General features: G+C 36.9%; 1 protein-coding gene across 1 annotated transcript in view; it reads left to right on the forward strand.

Moving 5' to 3' along the window:
• LOC307176997 (AP-2 complex subunit beta-like) overlaps nucleotides 1–14,029 on the forward strand; it is a 65,960-nt gene that overhangs the window by 35,051 nt on the left and 16,880 nt on the right. Inside the window, 5 exon segments of the mRNA XM_079903642.1 lie at nucleotides 4,964–4,994; nucleotides 4,997–5,041; nucleotides 5,044–5,068; nucleotides 6,975–7,140; nucleotides 8,689–8,787. Coding sequence (XP_079759768.1) covers nucleotides 4,964–4,994; nucleotides 4,997–5,041; nucleotides 5,044–5,068; nucleotides 6,975–7,140; nucleotides 8,689–8,787 — 366 coding nt within the window.

Raw genomic sequence — 14,029 nt, forward strand, 5'->3', positions numbered from 1 at the left:
TACGTGGGATCTTCCTGGACCAGGGCTCCAACCCGTGTCCCCTGCATTGGCAGGCAGATTCTTAACCACTGCACCACCAGGGAAGTCCCTACAGTTCTACTTTGAGTCAGATTGGACCATATGATTTCACAAGGATAGTTACTAAAATAATTTGTACAGTATGACCAGTGCTTCACAGGAACAGAAGGAAACAGATGCTGTGTCAGAGAAGTGTCTCTGAAAGCCAAATTCCTAATTGGCCTTCCTTGTTTTTATTTACTGAATGCTGCTTCATATAGTTACCACTGATAAATCATTTAGTAGACTAGTTGTTATAGCAAGAAGTTAATTAATCCTGGTTTCTACTTCTGGTTCTGCCAGTTCAGTTGTTTCACATACTTAATATATACTTCTGTTGCTCCATTTGAGAAATGGGAAAATCTGTTTATTGGATCTTGATGTGTTACATCTTTTTTTTTTTTACTACCACACTTCTTAACTTACCACCACTACTTAACTTTTTTCTTTTTCTTTTCTCATTGTGGAATAGCCACCTGCTTATGGTATTAATGCAGACAATTTTCAGAGCTATTTTGGTAGCAGAAGAGTCATTTTGTGCTTTTCACTGCCAGAATGTCATTGTCTTACTAACCTCTCTGACAGTGCTCTTGCAAAGAGTCTCATTCCAAAGTTAGAGAGATTTTTCTATCCCTGGAATTACTAGAAAGTGTTCTCAAAGCATCTAGATTCCTAGCGGCTGTTAGTACCGTCTGTTGTGACTAAATGGAAAAGTTATCCATCATCTTCTGGAAGAGATGAACTTCTGGTGGCTCTCACTACTTCCTTTGATTCAGGGTGCCCTGGTGGGAATATGAGTGTGTGAGGAATGAACTTCCTTTGGAAGCTTAAGATCAGCCTTCAAGAATCCTGCCTTTTAGATAGTGTTCACTTATCTCCAGTTAACCTGGATTTGCCTAAGAACTTTTCTTAGAACTGGTTAAATCATGAAAGTTATTAGTTGGAAAGAGTTGCCTAGTCCAGACACAGTTATTGGGGCAGGAGAGGCAGTGATTGCCTGTTTTTAACTAGCCAGTGATGGAATTGTAATAGCCTTTCTCTGTAGCTTCCAGACTGAGCTGCTGCTTTTCTCTCAGGGCATCTGACCCTTTTTAAATGTGTAGTTGGTTTCAAAGATACGACAGATGAGAAAAAAGAATTTTAGTTTAGTGCTTAGCTAAGATAACAGGGCCTATTGTAAAATTTGGGTGTTGAGAGTTGGAGTCGTTTTTTATCATGACTGTAAGTACAGGTGTTTCCTTGTTGCTTTAAGTATCCTGAGGTGAAAAAAATGTATAATTTTATCATATTAAGTTGGTTAGGTTAAAGATTAAGCATAAGCCATTGAGTCAATAAGTAACACTGAAAAAGCAATTTCATAGTACTGTTTTTTCAGCAACTTTTGCCTATTCTTTTTTGTTTGGTTGTTTTTTTTAATAGATTTTACTCTCCACCCCACCTCCAGCTTTATTGAGGTATGATTGACAGATTTAAAGCTGTATATATTACAGCGTATACCTGTTTCTTTAAGGAGGAAATAAACCTCTGCCCTCCTTTTCTTACAAATAAAATGATTTGGTTGGGAGATTTATTTATATGTTTGGTTTTGTTTGAGAGAGATTAAGTCACTAAGTTAAGGTATTCCTCACTTCCCACTCTTCTGTTCTTTGGTGTTTACCATTTCTCATTTTTATAGCTCAAGATAAGGTACTGACTTATGTCTTATGCAAACAAAAAGCATATGTATTTACTACATAAAATCATAAAAAAAAGACAAGTTAAAAGTAGAACACTCTGCTTTCTCCTACCCCTGTTCTACCCTTCCAGAGATGATGTGGACATGATTTTAAGTCTTTGTTTACATAGTCCTCCATAAACAGGTGTGATTTTACAAAAACGAGATCATTCTACAAATGCTATTTACTTATGTTTTGTAGTCTGCTTCTTTTGCTTATTATACGTGGACATTTTCCCATGTTGCTGATAATATTTTACATCATTTTTAGTGGTTTGTAGACATACTGTGTGATTGCTTCATAATTATTTAGCCTTTCCCTTCCTGTATGGACCTTAAAGTTGTTTCTGCTCTTTTTCCAAATAATGGTTATAAGGAGGATCCTTGTAGCTAAATCTTTGATCTCTAGTTGAGGTGACATTTTTTTCATTACGCTTAGCCATTTGGAATTGCTTTTTCATGGCATGTGTATCTTTTTTCAATGTGTTATCTTTTCCACATTGATTTTTTAAAGTTTTTTTTATAATTAAAGGTACTAGTTCATTTAATACCCCTTCATTTCATTAATAGTTATTTTCCCAATTATTTTCCTTTTGATTTCATTTGACTTCTTGATGCATAGGAGTTCGCATTTCCTTATGTAGTGAGTTCTATCCATTTTCTCTCAATGGTATCTTTTTTAAAAAAATAATAAATTTATTTATTTATTTATTTTGGGCTGCACTGGGTCTTCGTTGCTGTGTGTGGGCTTTCTCTAGTTGCGGAGAGCAGGGGCAACTCTTCGTCGCGGTGCACGGGCTTCTTCTTGTGGTGGCTTCTCTTGTTGCGGAGCATAGGCTCTAGGTGCTCGCTCGGGCTTCAGTAGTTGTGGCATGCAGGCTCAGAGTTTTGGCTCGTGGGCTCTAGAGCACAGGCTCAGTAGTTATGGTCATGGGCTTAGTTGCTCTGTGGCATGTGGTATCTTCCTGGACCAGGGCTCAAACCCGTGTCCGCTGCATTGGCAGGCGGATTCTTAACCACTGAGCCACCAGGGAAGTCCCTCTCCCAATGATATCTTTAGTGGACCACCTAGAAAATTGTGCTTCACTTCAAAGTTATATAAAATTCACTTTTATTTTCTACTTTAATGGCAATGGTTTGGTTAAAGATAAGAGTGTGGGGATCAAACACCAGAACAATTCATCCTTTCCTTACTGTTATGAAATGTTGCCTTTATCATATACTAGATTTTATATGTCTATGCCTTTCTCTGTTTCTGCACTTACTTTGTATATACAATGATTGGATATTTACTTTTGTTCCTCTGCCATACTGCTTTAATGGTGTTTTTAAAATTTAATCAAAAGCAATATAGGTGAGATGACAATTTGCTTGAAAATTACTATCCTAGACTTAATTGTTTTTGAATATTGATGCATCATGGGAGATGACCTTTTGTTTATCTTTATTATAATAATGAAACTAAGGGTTCAGTAAATGTTAGCTTTCTATCAAGCCTTATGCTGAGTACTTTATTTGTACTATCTAATTTGATAATTTAACCCTTACATGCTTTATAATTTATCATAACTTTTATATTTAAAATTTCCCAACTGTTTTGCTGTTGTAATAACAGCACAGGAAATAACTAGTTGAAAATGAATAAAATAGAATTCAAAAATGGGAAAACTACAATAATAAAAGAGAACAGAATCATCATATATATGACCTCATATAAATAACCTCAAGATGCAATTTTGTTTTTGTTTTATTGCTTGGAATGGTTTAAATTATAATACCTTTAAAAGATTTTATTACAGAAATTTTTAGGTATACACTAAGGTAAAATTGATTAATGAGCTCTCATATACCCACCATCCATCTTGAACAAATATCAACACATTGCTGTTCCCATTTGATCTTCTCCCTCTCCCTCCCCCTTCAAGGGAGTGGGTTACTGTTACATTTTAATGCAGATCTCAGATATGATCTTATTAGAGTAGTCCAATGTGTATATCTAATAGATAGGTCCTCTAAAAAAAAAATTGTCATGATATCGTTACCGTACTCAACAAACAGTAACTCTTAATCTCATTAAATACCTAGTCCATGTTCAGTTTTCCCTAATTGTGTCTAAATGTCTTCTTACAGTTGCCTTGTTCAAATCAAAATCTAAACGAGAGCTAGCTATACATTGCATTTGGTTAATATGTCTCTTAAGTCTTTACTTATTTATTTGGGTGCCATTTGTTGAAAGGACTAGATCATTAGGCTTGTAGAATTTTGCAGAGTCTAGATTTGGCTGATAGTATTTTAGTGATGTTGTTTATCTCATTCCTTCATCCCCTTTAGAAAATTAAATCCAGAGGCTTGGTAATATTCATATTCAGTGTTTTAGGCAAGAATACCTCTTAGATGCTGCTGTGAATTTCCTATTGCATCTTATCAGGAGGCATATAATGGAATGACCCATCATAATACATTGTAATATATGATAAATCAGTCCTTGGTTTTTAGGATCTCTCTTCTGGAACCTTCTTTTAAAAACTATGACTTATTGTTTCAATACATTAGTTTTGTCACTTGTATTCTTCCATATTCCCTTCATTAATGAAAGACTAATAGATTAAATTCTATTTTATAGATGAGCCATAGGCTGTGGAAAGTTGCAGTTTACCTAAGGCCATAGACTTGCAGTTATATAGCCCAGAAGATGGCAAATTTTTCTTAAGAGTTTTTTGAGTCACAGAGAACTTTGAAAATATAAAGAAAACTGTAAACCTTTTCCCAGGAAAATATGCTGTGTGCACAAATGAAATTTGGCAGTTTCATTTCAAGAGGTTTAAAGATGCCTTCTGTCTGTGCTCATTCATGAACTGCAGATAAAGACCTCTTCGCTTGGCTTATTCTTTCATTCTTATTCTTTCCTTCTACCTTGACTTATGCTTTCTTCTCATTTCTGTCATCCTGGCTATCCAAGATGATTTTTTTCACTTGAACTGTTTCTTGTAATGAGTAAAATTTGGAGTATATCTAGAACTTCTGTATATCTCCATCAGATAACCCAGCCTCTAGTATAGTGTGGTCAAATTAAGTGCCTCATCTTTTAGTCTAGTTTAGTTGATATACCTGAATGTTCCAAAAAATATTTTTTATGTTGAGGTTGTGTTATTGGATAGATCATCTGACTTCTCATTATGTTCCTCTTTGCAGCAATCTGCAGAGCGCTGTGTAAGCACATTGCTTGTCTCATCCAAACCAAAGTAAATTATGTGGTCCAAGAGGCGATTGTTATATCTTCCGCAAATACCCCAACAAGTACGTCCAGATACTTCTGCCCCTCTTCCTCAGATCATTTAGGAGATGTTTAAGTAAGGCACTTTGAGGTTGGCTAGGTAAGAATTAGTCTTTGTAAAGTAACTGGTCATAATTGAATACCTTATTAAAAATCAGAAACATATAAGTTGGTTAGCACAAGGGTTAAAATCTGATTTTTCACTCTGCTTTATCACTTTTAGAAGAATTGAAGCTCTGTCTGAATATGCATTGTCAATTGGCATATATTAAAGTTAGCCAGATTCTTTGGTGATGAAGGATACCCATATATTCCACGTTGTCTGGGCATAATCCATTTTATGCCTCTTACCAGGCATAATTAATAATTGTGCCCCCTTTCACTCTCAGAAACGTCTCAGTTTGAATAATAAATCATATGGTCACCTTATTGTAAAAGCCAGGGAGGTGACAGCTTCACTATTCACTTAGTATGTTACCTAGTACTTGTAGAAAATTATAGAACACGCAACAGTGAACTGTGAGAGTTTCAGGCCTTTTCTGAAGTATTGTAGCTGCTTCCATTAAGATATACAAAATCTACATTTTCACTCCACAAAAATTTTCACATTGAGGCCTCTTAGTTATGAAACAAAAATACTTTTTCAGATTTGCTTTTGAAGGCAAACAATTAAGGAATCTGAAAGAGTGAAATAAGAGCAGATCTTATAAGCATCCTAAATCTCATTTTACCTTATAATCATAGAGATGAACTGTGCTAAGGCTTCTGATTATCGTTAAAGATAATGTGAAACGAAGTGACTTACAGTTAGTTAGCTTAGTGGTGGACTCAGAATTAGAAGAAATATTTTAATAAGGTAGTGGTTTTTTAAGCATTATATATATATATATTTTAATTCGAGAAATGGTATTTTTAGAAAAAGGATCATATACTTTTACCACTCTCCCAGGAAAGAGGAGGGTTGGGTTTCTAAACTTCTTGATTAAGTGGGGAGGTGTATATCTTAATATGCTTGGTAAAGAAATGTGTCCATTTCTGGTTTGTATTACTGAGGGATTATGATAGTTTAATTTTAAGAAAGCATTATCGAGAACCTGGTTTAATCAGTGGAAATAGGGCAAACAATTAAGTGTATTATTCAGTTATCCATATCTCATTTATTATACAATTTCATTCTGATGTTTAAAACTACATTAGCCGGGCTTCCCTGGTGGCGCAGTGGTTGAGAGTCCGCCTGCCGATGCAGGGGACACGGGTTTGTGCCCCGGTCCGGGAAGATCCCACATGCCCTGCAACGGCGGAGGCCCGCATACCGCAAAAAAAAAAAAACAAAAAAAACACATTAGCCAAGGAGGTGGATTTAACATGGTAAAGAATGAGAGCTATAGACCTGTAAAAATAAATACTTGAATTGCTTATTTCTTTAGAAAAACAGGTCATTAGTGTGGGTGCCTTGGGAGGAAAGAACATAAAGATCTCTATAGAAAGCAGAGATAGGTGGATAAGAGACAAAATTACTGTTTCTGGATGCTATTGTTGTCTTACTCCATTTTCCTAATAGTAAAGTGGAATTTCTGTTCCTCTACGATGAAGGTAAAATGAAGTAATAGGAAAATTCTCTGATCTAGTGTGAGAAATGTAAGGTAGTGGTATTATCTTAAACCATAGGTTAGTTTTTCCTTGTGAAAAGAATATCTGATAAGCTTTTATAAAGATTTATGGTCTAGTTATTAAAACATAATTGAAGGAAAATTGAAGACGTTTATAATTTTCTGGCTTTAAAGCCTGTACATTCTCTTGGCTAAAAGTCTTTGTAGTTTGGTGGTGGTTTAGGGTACCTTGTCCATGGTTTTTTGCTTTTTAGGCTTCATTGTTAAATACACTTCTCAGTTTTGCCTTCAGTAACCATAGTCCATTTTGTTATATCAGATATGAAAGTATCATTGCCACTTTGTGTGAGAACTTAGACTCACTGGATGAGCCAGATGCTCCAGCAGCTATGAGTTGGATTGTGGGAGAATATGCTGAAAGAATTGACAATGCAGATGAGTTACTAGAGAGCTTCCTGGAAGGTTTTCATGATGAAAGCACCCAGGTAAGTTCCCATCTATATCTTAATGTATTATATGTTTTGGGGACGATTTCAGGAAAGGTAAAGGTTAGGCAGTTTCATGTGTGCAAATTTATATACACATATAGTATGTTCATTTTTCTCCCCAAAAGGGGTGACCTTTTTCAGTTGTGCTAACTTCTGTTGGAACAAGCCTGCCTAATTTAGACAGTGGTTCTCAAAACTTTAATGAGGCTAGAAGCACCTAAGCACTGGTGTCTAACCTGTGTTAAAGGACAGGTTGCTGGGCCCCACCCCTAGAGTTTCTGAGTCAGTAGGTCTGAGATGGGCCTAAGCATGTTCATTTCTTACAAGGTTGAGGGTGGTGATGCTATTGCTGCTGCTGGTCCAGAACCACACTTTGACAACTACTGACTTAGAGCAGTAGTTATTACTTTTTAATTTTCTGTCACCTAAAGATGATTACCCATTGCTGTTAGTAATGGTTGTGGCTCAGTTGCAGCTGGGGTTTCTGTCTGGGGTGAAGGCTGGCATGTGCAGTTTGAAAAGATTCTTTGTGGATGGTTAGACTCCTTCCCATCTTCTGTCTGTCTTCTACCGAAACTGAGAGACCTTCGAGTCAAAGGCCCAGAGAAGCAGATAAATTATTCTTTTTCCCCGGCATTTGTACTCACTGCAAATTGAAGTTCATGTGTGTAATCTATCATAGTAATTTTAATAGGCCCTACAAGGAACATATACCAGCCAGTAGTTTCATGGTTCGGCAGGCAACTTTTTTTTTTTAATTATTATTTTTAAAATTTTATTCTTTTTTTTGTTTTGTTTTTAATAGATTTGTTTCATTTATTTATTTATTTATTTTTGGCTGCATTGGGTCTTCCATTGCTGTGCGCAGGCTTTCTCTAGTTGCCGCGAGCGGGGCCACTCTTCATTGCAGTGCGAGGGCTTCTCATTGTGGTGGCTTCTCTTGTTGCAGAGCACAGACTCTAGGCGCGCAGGCTTCTGTTGTTGTGGTGCATGGGCTTAGTTGCTCTGCGGCACGTGGGATCTTCCTGGACCAGGGCTCAAACCCGTGTCCCCTGCATTGGCAGGTGGATTCTTAACCACTGCGCCACCAGGGAAGCCCTAGCATGCCACTCTTAATTGGTTGTGATCTGGCATAATTCTGCTGTCTTGGCTCTTGCCTCAGTATGATAACTGATTCCCTAATTCCCTGGAAGTTGTAGCTTTTGGTGGAAGTAAATAATAAAGGATTTGGTCAGGAACCAGCTTTATTGCCATCAGTATGTTAGCATGTAGTTTAAGAAATACAGGTGATTATCTGGGCCAGAAACAAACCGGCAGTTTTTGATGCCAAAAAATGCAATTTGGAGATAGGAGGCTAGTGAGTTTTCAGTTGATGAAAACCTTTGACTGCTATTGTGGATATTGGCTGAGTTTTAACCTTTGTTTCTTAATCAAAATCAGAAAGACCTCATAGTAAGTCATATTTGGGAAAATATCACTTTGGAATTCATGGTGTGGAATAATGCAAATGCCTTTCACTTTACCTATTAAATTACATTTGCTTAGGTACAGCTCACTCTGCTTACTGCCATAGTGAAGCTGTTTCTCAAGAAACCATCAGAAACGCAGGAGCTGGTACAGCAGGTCTTGAGTTTGGCAACACAGGTAAGAAGTCTGAAAAAAGCATGAAGTTGATTTGTTTTAAATTCTAGGAAATTGTGAAACTTCTTTCAAGAAGGTTCATTTGCAGAGATTTTAAACGGAAGGAGTGCAGTCTTTAGATTCTGTTAAAAAAATAAAAACAGTGCCTCTTTTACATATTCTGCTGAATTAGAACTGGTTGTATGGCTTCTAAATGAATTGACTGACTCCAGTTTTAATGATAATTCATGAAAATTGAACTTAGACTCTTTAGTGTTAATGAAGGACATGACTTTGTGAAAATGACATTGAGTCTCACAGTATCTCCTTCTGGGGGACTTAATTTCAGCTTTCAAATGAAAGTACCCTGTAGAGATGGTAAATGCTTTGACAAATATCTCGTGTGCTGTTCTACCTTCTAGATAAGTTGCCTTTCTCTTTAAGTAATTTTAAAGTGCTAATGCTGCTTCCTTAATTATTTAGTATTTTTGGTCCTTTTAGGGAGGGTTCTGATTTCAGGAATGTGGCAACCAGCTGGATACACAGAAATCAAAGTAATTACTTTTTCTGACGTAACTAGTATAATGATCAGTCCATCATGATCCAGTAATGTTCTTAATTGAATTTGAGAACAGGCTGGCTTTAGCAGGTTGTCAAGAGTTATGATGTATGTTTATACATGGAATCTGATTCAGATATTCAATTTACCATTTTCCTCTTTTATCTCTTTATAGTTGTATATTAACAGCATTTGATCTCTTTTATAGCTCTTTAACCTAGCTCTGAGCTGTCATCTTTCCTTTTTTTTTTTGCTCTGGGGAGCTTTATTTCATATCAATAATGAACACAATTGGAGGACTAAATATGGTAAATCCTGTAATTAATTAGTACGGTTGGGGTGTGCACTTAGTACACTTCTTGAAACCCAGTTCCAAACTGAGACCATAAATGTGAACCTTGCATAGTTGCCAATGCATCATCTGTTAAGTGGTCAAAGTGCATCATTTTGTACATGATAAATGCAAAGTTCTTCTTTCCTCTGACAGTATTTAATTTTAGAAATGCCAGGAATCCATTTTAAGGAAAAGAAGTTCGACGGGCAGATGAGGCGTTTGAATATTTAATGGAATAGTATAAAGCAGACAACATTATTAAATAAGTTGTTTATAGGATATGTTATACAACTCTGAAAAAAATATAGCCAAGGAAACTGCTAGAGTCAAAGGCTACTTTCTGACACTTGATTCAAGTACAGATGTTTTACAATCAATGAACTCAAATGTGAAGAAGACCTGAACTAAAAATTAAGATAATTGTCGTGTCTGATTACTGATGCACGTAAACATTACTGAGAATTATCGCTTGATTATCTTTTAAGGAGCAGTTGACCAACAGTAGTTGAGTTAAAGGATGTCAGAAAATTCACTTCACAGAAAATAGAGGTGTCCCACTCCACCCCTTGTACCTCTCAGTCTTCTCCATTTCTCCAACAAATTATGAATGAACTTTTTAATGTGCTATTTCCCCAAGTCTCTAAACCTTCACTTGACCCCATTATGGTTAGTGTGAAGAAGCATCCATATGAGTATGTGGAGTCAAGGGCAGGCCATGGCTCACCATCTGTCCATGAAAAGTGGACTGGGAGGTTGTCCATCACTGATGAGGCATGTCTTGGCACTAAGAGCAGAAATTGGTCATCTTCTGAATCAAAGTAGTTTAGGTTAGACGTTAATTTTCACGTTAGTGTTTAATAGGTCATCTACAGGGGGCCATTTTGAATAGAAATTGCCCCTTCTTAATAATGTAGTGCTTATTACAGACTCTGTAGGGTGATTGCCATTAAACTAGCCATGTATTTGACTTCATCTTAGGGCCTTGAAGTTCATTTCTGTCTTTTGCTACAGGCCCTGGAGCCTCTCTCCTTTGTATGAAAGAAAGAGCTCTGTATAAATTAACCAGATTCAAAGAAGTCTTGTGTTTATTCTAGACGGTAATATAGTAAACTTGACTTTAATGAGGCCTATGTACTAACGCTTCAGAAAACTCCCTAAACACAGATAAATACATATTTATACAGTCTCTTAGCTTTCTCAGAAATCTCATTTTCTTCAAGAATCATGGGATTTCTGTTTATTAAAGTATCTCAAGTTTTAACTCTCCCCTGACGGTCACATTTCAAAGCATCAGCAATATCTGGCTCTCCATGAAAGTTACCACAAGAAGTAGAAAATAAGGAAAGAGAAAATGTAGGCCACTTGACATTCATCCACATTGGAAAACAGATACACCTTTCCTGTTATTAATTTTACATCTTTTAAAATTTGTTAGAGCTCTTTGAAGTGTTTTTTCTAAAACTTCCTTTTGCCTGAAGCAAAGCAATTTCCATAACCATCAAGGCAATGGTTATTTAATATTATCTATATTGGGCATTCTAGATTTCCTAGTCTAGACCCTTTATTACCCATTTGTATCTCTGTTAAGATGGAGTTAGAACAATTTTCTAAAAAGAATTTTGGCTTTGCTCCTTCTCTACTCACTTTTTAAATTTAATTATTTATTTATTTACTTTTGGCTGCACATGGGCTTTTTCTAGTTGCAGCGAGTAGGGGCTACTCTTCGTTGTAGTGCGCAGGCTTCTCATTGCAGTGGCTTCTCTTGTTGCGGAGCCCGGGCTTCAGTAGTTGTGGCACACGGGCTTAGTTGCTCCGTGGCATGTGGGATTTTCCCAGACCAGGGCTCAAACCTGTGTCCCCTGCATTGGCAGGCAGATTCTAACCACTGTGCCACCAGGGAAATCCTGTCTACTCACTTCTGAATAGATAAGGCTACCCTCATAATCAAGTGAGTGTCTTTGGTAGATTCTATTGTATTCACAAGTTCTGAACCCTGCCTTCACCTCCATTGTCTCCTAAGGCCTCTGTATCTGTATTTAACAGGCAGCATAGGAGAGCTGTGTTTTAGGTTCTTGTCAGAGTTCAAACTCACTCTTATTACAGTATTTGCCTGAGATAAAGTGTTTAGGGAGGATTCCCTATGTTCTTATATATGTTGAAATTTACCACTGAATCAAGCCAGATTAGTAGAGAGCTGGGGGATCTAGACTGCATTGTATTTGACCCTTATTAGAATTGTTTTTACTGAATTACACTAATATCATCATCCTGTAGTAAGGGTTGTCATGAGAAACTATCCTCTTTAGATCTGTTATCAAAGTATTTATTCCATTATATATTTTTTTCTTTATGAAACCCCATAAAAAAATTCCTAACCAGTTTTGGATTCTCTTATGCATTAGTGTGTAATTAACTGCCCCTCTGAATGGCTTATCTGACTAGACTTGTTTTTCATATCATATGTTTGAAACCTTAGAATCAAATTTAAGGATCTCCCGTAGAAAATGTGTGGGTCATCGTGGCTTGCATTTTTCTGCCTTTGCTTCTAATTTATGTTCTCTAGCTTTAGATGTATTTTTATAAGCTTTGCTAAATCCTTTTCTAGAACAGGGCAGGGTATAAATAAACCATCAGACCTTCCTAATTCTAGATTTTCTGTACAAGGACTAGTAGAGAATCTTAGTAACAACAGTCATCTGTATAGTGCTTACTATGTGCCAGGCTTTCAGTAAGGGTTAATACTGTTACTCTTCCCATTTCATAGGTGAGGAAACTGAGACATAGAGAGGCCGGCCCAGTTAGTATGGGGTGGAACTGGGACTCAAACCCAAGTAGCCTGGCTCCAGAGTCTTTGCCCTTTTCTACTCTGTTAATGCTGCTTCTCAAGTCTGAAAGTTAAGAATGACTTTTGAGAATACGCATTTCCTGTCTTCCCTGCCTGAAGCATTGTTGTGCATAAGCCAGTATAAATAAGTGAACTTAGAGGTTTTAAGATTATTGTGGATGATTATTTCATATTTGGCTATAAATAATTAATAAACAGTTTCTCTAGACTTGCCTTTTCTGTCCAGTTAATGAAATCTGAGGCATTAGCATAATAGAATAAGCACATTTATATAAGTCTTTTCCACTGGAATTTTCCTCTGGAATTTTTTTCTCAAGTTTGTGAAATAAGAACCTAATTTAATATTTATGTTACCAGCCATAAATTTTTAAGTTGAGGGCAGCATGATCTGCTGAGCTACGTTAATTTGAATTGGGTGGTGGGGTTCTATTTCTGCTACATCCACTGGTTCAGGACGTGACTGGGCAAATTTCTCTGTCATACTACTGTTCTGTCTTTATAGTAGACTTAATCCTATTGTTTATCTATGCTGAGAATTCAGTGAAGTATATGTGAAATCTTTGTGCTTCTAATTTTAAATAAAATGGTGGTATGATTAGAAATATTATGGGACTTCCCTGGTGGTGCAGTGGTTGAGAGTCCACCTGCCAATGCAGGGCACACGGGTTCGAGCCCTGGTCCGGGAGGATCCCACATGCCACGGAGCAACTAAGCCCGTGCGCCACAACTGCTGAGCCTGTGCTCTGGAGCCCGTGAGCCACAACTACTGAGCCCACGTGCCACAACTACTGAAGCCCATGCGCCTAGAGCCCAAGCTCTGCAACAGGAGAAGCCACCACAATGAGAAGCCCACGCACCGCAACGAAGAGTAGCCCCCGCTCGCGGCAACTAGAGAAAGCCCACACACAGCAATGAAGACCCAACAACGAAGACTCAATGCACCAAAAAATAATAAATTTATAAAAACAACAACAATAAAGAAAAAAGAATAAAAGGGGAGCAGAGAACAGATAAGACAAATAAAAAAGAAATGACAACAGTTCCAAACCTAACCATATCAATAAGTACATTAAATGTGTCTAAACACCCCAGTTAAATGACAGAGATCAACAGGTTAGGGGGAAAAAATATATATATATATATAAAATTAGGGGAAAAGAAAACCAACCCTTGAATCCATGGGTTTATTTCAAAGATTTGTCTTTTCACTTTGATAGTTTTAGAGGAATTAGTAAAGAATACTCATAGAAGTGTCCAAACTTTAGTAATTACTATTTTTAGTACATGGAAAAGAAGTCTTCACCTTAGTTTTTCCATTTGTGAACTAGAGACCATCATCATCAAAATCACCTGTGCTGCTTGTTAAAAATAAAAGTTCCTGGGCCCCACTTCTGACATAATGAATCAGAAAGTCTGGAATCTGCACTTTCAGTGGCTTCCTGGTGTGTTAAAATGTTGATGCACATTATAGTTTAAGAATTACTGTTTCAGAGCTTGCCTGGTAAGAATTGTTTTGGAAGCTCTCAAA

This window comes from Stenella coeruleoalba (assembly GCF_951394435.1).
Source record: "Stenella coeruleoalba genome assembly, chromosome: 19".
Taxonomy (NCBI): domain Eukaryota; kingdom Metazoa; phylum Chordata; class Mammalia; order Artiodactyla; family Delphinidae; genus Stenella; species Stenella coeruleoalba.